Source organism: Rattus norvegicus, chromosome 5 (genome assembly GCF_021556685.1).
Source record: "Rattus norvegicus strain SHRSP/BbbUtx chromosome 5, alternate assembly SHRSP_T2T, whole genome shotgun sequence".
Classification (NCBI taxonomy): domain Eukaryota; kingdom Metazoa; phylum Chordata; class Mammalia; order Rodentia; family Muridae; genus Rattus; species Rattus norvegicus.
The window spans coordinates 129,953,304-129,960,000 of record NC_141538.1 but is presented as its reverse complement, the minus strand read 5'-3'; the positions used below and the strand labels follow the sequence as shown (position 1 = coordinate 129,960,000).

The window sequence follows — 6,697 nt, the reverse complement described above, 5'->3', positions numbered from 1 at the left end:
GTTAACTTCCCAATTTTTAAAAAACCTCTAGAATTCAAGAAGAAAAAAATCACTTCAGAAAAAGTCATAGTCTAAAATTAGACATTCCCATAAGTGGAATATAAACCATTCAGTATTTAAGAAAAACTAATCAGCCAGGCGGTCGTAGTGGTGCTGCCTTTAATCCCAGCACTGGGAAGGCAGAGGCAGGTGGATCTCTGAGTTCAAGGCCAGCCTGGTCTACAGAGTGAGTTCCAAGACCACCAAGGCACAGAGAAACCCTGTCTCAGAAAAAAGAAAAATTAATCACTCTCACCCATAAGCTAAAAAGACAAATCTTTTTATACTTTACGTCCCATTTGCCAGCAAGCTGGTGAGGATCTCTAAGTTTGGTAACAGTGTGCAAGCAACAGCACCAGGGAGCTGACATGCCGACCATTGCTGGTAAAAGTGAGGTCCTACATGCAGAACCTCTGTTTCTCATGTGCCCCAGGCATGAAACAGCTTTGACCACCAAGCCAGGCGGGCTAGGATGAGCAAAGGACTGCCACTGCTCTGCCCCGTCTGAGAGAAGAGCACCAACAAACAGGGTCTCTCGGCCACTGCCAGGAGTTACATGCAAAAACCTAAGACAATCACTCTTGAGAGTTCATTTTTACATTTCTGCATATGAAAATGATATAAACAAAATTACTATTCATTGCAGCACCCTCCATAAAAATCTATCTTTATGCCTATTAGCTGGAGTTTATATAAATCATAGTAAATATAAACAAAAAATATTATTCAAATACTAAGTAAAGTTTATGTTAACATGTGTCTCTTAAAAATGTTTGTTTTAAAGGGTATGGAATCAAATATATAAAATGCTACCATTAAAAAGTTGAGAAATGGGTATTTATGTTTTTGTATGCATGTATAACTCTGAAAGACATACAGAAAACTAGTAACAGTGGTAATTACTAAGAAATAAAACCAGGCAGCTAAGTGATAGGGATTAAAGTAGAAAAAAATTAGAATTTTATTTCAAATCATGTGGTAATTGTTTTCTGAATGTAGTGTGATCATGTATGTTTCTACAGAGGCCGGAGACTGACTTTCGGTGTTGTCTTGATTAACTCTGCACTTTGTTTCTTGGGCAGGGTCTCTCGTGTGACTCAGCTCACTGATCCCACTATTTACTAACCAGAATCTGCCTTGGGGAATCCCATTTCATTTGACTTCTGGGATTACAGGCAGGTCACGAAGCCAGCTTTTATTGTGGATTCTATCGATCTGACAGCAGCCCATGCTTACAGACACAAGCACTCTATGCAGCGAACCATCTCCCCAGCCCTGATCTTTTTTTTTTTTTTTTTTTTTTTTGGTTCTTTTTTTTCGGAGCTGGGGACCGAACCCAGGGCCTTGCGCTTCCTAGGTAAGCGCTCTACCACTGAGCTAAATCCCCAGCCCCTCAGCCCTGATCTTTTAATTGATAAATTTTATATATAAAATCATTTCTTACAAATCTTGGTGGAGGAACAGCCAGATTTAGGCTACTCAGTGACACTTCCAGTCCATTCTGGGCGCATGCCACAAGCCGTAAAGCAATAAAGAATTCCTGACAAAGAAAAGCATAAATGTTAGAAGCTTTTTCCCAATCTACCTTGTTATAAGCCACTTTATTGTTTGAAAATATGAAATACAAACAAGTCACAATTATTCCACAGTATTATACAGCAACAAATAAAACAGTATATTTGTTTCAAAAACATTTGCTTTAAAATTGAGGGGAAAAAAAGACATGTACAATGATTTTTCTATCATCTATTATCATTAGTTTAAAAAAGTAACATAAAAATATTTAAATATACTACGGTACATGAGAAGTGGAAACTGCACAGAATATTCATGCTTTAAAGAATACGCAATCTCACTAAAAAGTGCTGTCTATTAACTGATAGACATTTGGGTGGGGGAGCCTAAAGTGAAATAATAAACTAAATGTTCCCAAAAGTCACCTCTGGAGTGGGAGCTATAATTTTGAAATTGGATCAGGAGTCCAAGAGGCAATCACTGGTAGTCCAAAAGAACTACATGAAAACAACTGGGCAGTATCTAAAATAATTTTAACTGCTTGACTTAAAAATATTCACAAATCTCGCCCATAGTCCTGCTACTTTAAGTCTCCACTCAAGCATGTGAAGTAAGTAGAGAAATGTAGAGACGCTGAGTCTGTTTGCAGTCATTCTGAGCGTTCTATTCCAGTAAGATTTTTTTCCAGTTTTTCAACATCCTAGGCCTGTTGCTGATCCAATATTTCACTATTGGTAGCCACATCCCATTCTCACCTATTCCCTTCTTACCTTCTCCTGACCTTGACCTTGCAAGCTCTCTCTTCTACTCAATACTTGCCTCTTGAAAATTTTCAAGAGATTCTCCTTGGAACTGGGAATGTAACTCGATGGTAGACTATTTGTCTCACATACATGACAGACCCTCGGTTTTATCTCCAGTAGAACTCACTGTGTGTGTATGTGTGTGTGTGTGTGTCTGTCTGTCTGTCTGTCTGTCTGTCTGTCTTGCTCTCTCCCTTTCTCACTCTCTCTTATTCTTTCTCCTTTTTTTCCTCTTTTACCTAAAAAGTTTCTGTGTAATCAGACTTCAATTCTCACAGCTGAAAACTACTCCTAAGTCACAAATAATCTCCTAGCTCCTTCATCCTCCGTACAGTCTTAGTAACTCAGGCAAAAATGATGCTTCAAAGCTCGTCTCATCTATGGAGCATCATGAAGCACCCCCACTTCTCTCTCCTTTGACTCCCATGTCTCTTCTGCTGACGTTTTGTTTGTACCACTAAGCTTTCAATGCTGGAATTCTTCAGCTATGCTTAAAGAATCAGATCCATTTCTACAGTGTGCATGAGCCCTGAAGTGAAGTAATTCTCCATTAAATTCTAGCTCTGCTATTTATAGCTGCAATGCCTTGAGCAAATTAAATAAAACTCAAATCTGAAAGGAGGACTATCTAATGATATCACTTTGCAATGTATTAGGAGCAATGAAATAAAAACCGTTCTGTAGGAGGAAAGCACTAAGTGTCATTTTGTTATACAAATTCTCAATGTTGGTTTCTTTTCTTTCTTTCATAGGATAATTCAAACAGTATTACCTTTGGGCTGGGGATATGGCTCAATGGATAAAGTGCTTGCCATGCAAGAGTGAGGACTGAAGTTCAGATCTCTAGACCACACATAAAGCTGCATGCACCAGTACACATTTGTAATCCCAGCATGCTATGGCTAGATCGGAGGTGGAGAAGGGAATCTGCAGAACCTTACAAGCTAGCTAGCCTGGCATGTGCAGCTGAAAACTACAAAGAAATCCTCCTCAATCAAAGTTGAGAGTGAAGACTAACACCAGAGAGGTTATCCTCTGATCTCCATGTGCACCAGGGCGTAAGTGGATCTGTACTCAGACACACACATACACACACACACACACACACACACACACACACACACATATATATATATACACACACACACTAAATGCACACCTTTTAAAAAATTATACCTTTGCTATAGTTTGGATCTTAAATGTCTCCTGATATGCCAAGCTCATATGCTAAAGGCATGGTCTTGGGTGGTGTTACCAACAGGTGAAAAAACTTTAAGAGGGAGGACCTATGTAGGTCACCAGCAATGGGGTGAGCAAGCTTTTATTCACCATGCCTTTCTGCTTTGATGTTTTGCTTTGTCACAAACGCAAAAACAATGCAGCCAAATAATTGTGGACTGGAACTTTAATTAACTGTGGCTCAACGCAAATAGTTCTTCAAAATGCCAAAATAAAACACTATGCCTTCAATGTAAACTCAAACTTCAAGGGCAGACCCATACATCTAGCAACCTGGATATCACAAAGACACTCAAACTCGTCCAATGTCCAGGACTACAAGCAGTTTTTATATTACAAACTCCTAAAAGGAGCTATATCTGTCACTGTCACCTCTGTATTTATAAAGCGTGGCTCTTAACAAATACTTGCTGTCTGAGTTGGTGATACCTGAGTGGCACTGTCCTCAGTGCCTTAAACTGGCCCTTCTTCCCAGAACATTCAATAAGCACTACTATAATATAGTCCTGAAATCCTGGGTGTTCTTGAGGCTAGAGAGAGGACATGGGCTCAATTCCTGGCACCCACATGGCAGTTTGCAATTGTCTATAATTCCAGTTCCACGGAATCCAATGCCCTATCCCCTGCAGGCACCAGGCACACATGTGATACAAGGACATGCACATACGTGCAAGTAAAACAACCATACACATAGTATACTTTTCCTATAAATGAGGCTGGGTATTTTGACTCTATCATCTAATTATTATTCTCATTCTTTTTCTGGTTTGACCCTGTTTTAGCTATTTTCATAGGGAAAATGAGCTTTACACAGTTGGTGCTAGCAAGAGTATCAGGACATAGTAAACTTTCAACAAGCCGAACATAAAGTACATCTACATGGTATTCAGTATCTGTGGCTATAACCTTTCATATATTCATAGACTAGAGGGTAGTTCCATCTTGTAAACTACCTTTTGGTTTACACATAAAAAGTAAAACAAGAATTCAGGTTTGATTACCTCCAAAGACTCCTTTCAAAGATCTGGGCTGAACAACTACTTATAAAACCAATGTTTACTTATGATCTCATATATTCAAGAAATTTAATTAATAAAATACAAAAAACAAAGTCTCCCTGTAGGATAGATGATATATATTAATATATACATATTTATATATGATATATAACACATACCTATTAATAGATATCTATATATTGATATACAAATATATAACATTTTATATAATATGTAACATATATAATATACATAGATATATGCTTCAAAAACCAATGTTGGGGTTGGGGATTTAGCTCAGTCAGTGGTAGAGCGCTTGCCTAGCAAGCGCAAGGCTCTGGGTTCGGTCCTCAGCTCCGGAAAAAGAAAAAAAAAAAAAAAAAACAATGTCACCAAGCTTTAGAAATCAGTCATTAGATATACTTTCAATGATGGGACACGTGATCTTGAAAAGCAAATTTTGAGCTTAAAATAAAAAAATGGCTACTTTTTCTTTCAAATTAGCCAAAAAAAAAAAAATTTCACATGAATCTCTCAATCTTACTTGTTTGTTCAGGACACCTTTGCCATCTGTGTCAGCTAAATCCCAAATCTGAAATTTAAGAGGAAAACAGAATCAATATTTATATATGTATGTGTGTGTATATATATATTTTTTTAACAAAAATCATTTAAAAGATAAATCGAGTTCCTGTCATTTATAACTTTATGGCCTATATAAACAGATCCAAGAATCATTAAAAATTATTCAGTGCAACTCTTTCAAAGACATGAAGGCCTAGGTTAGATGATCTGTCTTAAGAACATTAAAGGAATGAGGGAAAAATTAAACCCAAGTTCCAATTTTTAGTCAAATGCCCTTTCACCAGCCCAGGGCTTAACTTTGAATCAAACGCTGTCTACTGAAACACACTATCCTGATTTTAATTCTTAATAAGATAAATTTTTCCCTTATGGAAAGTTAATGGTTATCTGTGAATCATTAAATTATTAATATTGAATATTTTTCAAGATTTTACTTATTATATATCAATATCACACATAACAATTTGGCAAGAGAGGGGCCTTCTACCTCTGTTCTTTTCATTCCCTCACTCTACTTTGTACATTAAACATGGGCAGTTTTACAAAAGAGGCAAGGATAGGGCCAGTTGTTTGAGTGGATAGCAAGATTCCTACTCTGCCCCGCTTCTTGCCAATACTCAAAGGCACCATTACTTTCTCATTTCATCCTCTTCAAAGTGACGTTTCTAAAATGTTCAGCACCACTTTAATTCTCAGAAGGACAATCATTACATCATGACACCCCATCCTGTTCCTTCCACTGCTTCCATGACTCAGCTCTAACCTGTGTCTCCTGACTGTATCCTTCTGAGTTTGCTGGTAGTTTCACTGTGCTTCTACACACTCATGCATAATCTAGTTATAATAAACACACACTACCTTTCCAAGAATCAGGTCTGGAAGCCCTGACTTTTTCAGGAATGCAGCAGCATCTAAAGCCAACACCCTTCCAGTATTGCCTGCTTCAACCTGAAAAGACAGAAAACAGGAAGCAGACAATAAAACACAAGATCAAAATTACCACTACTTCTCTATCTCCTCTCCCTAACGTAAGAACTGGAACCAGAATCCTTCTGCTAACAAGGGCAAGGGCTCTGCAGAGCCTAAAGGAACGGTGCCATCTAGACAGGAATCAATTTGCAGAATATGTGTCGTGTCTGTTATCCAAGTGAAAGAACAAGCTTAGGAAAAACCAGTGAGTAGTCAGAACATCAACTACATCTTCTAGCTCCCCATTTTTATGGTTGTCATTTAAGTGCCAATAAAAGAAAAAAAGAAATTCCTGAGGTCTTCTGACTAACTGAAATATTATATTATCTGCCTCTTCAAATAGTTTTAGATCAACTGCTTTTATATCTACTCTTAGAAACTGCAATATTAAAAAAAAATCAAAGCTCTAAACCAAGCAGTAAGTCATTTTAGTTTACCTACTACACAAAGAAAAACATCATTTCCATTGATGGGGACTTTAAGACAGAATGCAGTCACAACAAACAAGAAAACAACAACAAAAACCCCAAAACCCATTTTTGTAAAGAT

At 37.6% G+C, this 6,697-nt stretch overlaps 1 protein-coding gene across 5 annotated transcripts in view; it reads right to left on the bottom strand.

Moving 5' to 3' along the window:
- Window positions 1-6,697, bottom strand: part of Eps15 (epidermal growth factor receptor pathway substrate 15) — a 100,224-nt gene that overhangs the window by 69,306 nt on the left and 24,221 nt on the right. For all 5 annotated transcript variants that reach the window (NR_158458.2, NM_001365390.1, XM_087549162.1 and 2 more), the window contains 3 exon segments: window positions 1,484-1,579; window positions 5,139-5,186; window positions 6,038-6,127. Coding sequence is in view for 4 of the 5 variants with exons in the window: in NM_001365390.1 (NP_001352319.1) it covers window positions 1,484-1,579; window positions 5,139-5,186; window positions 6,038-6,127 (234 nt within the window). In the remaining variant the exon portion in view is untranslated.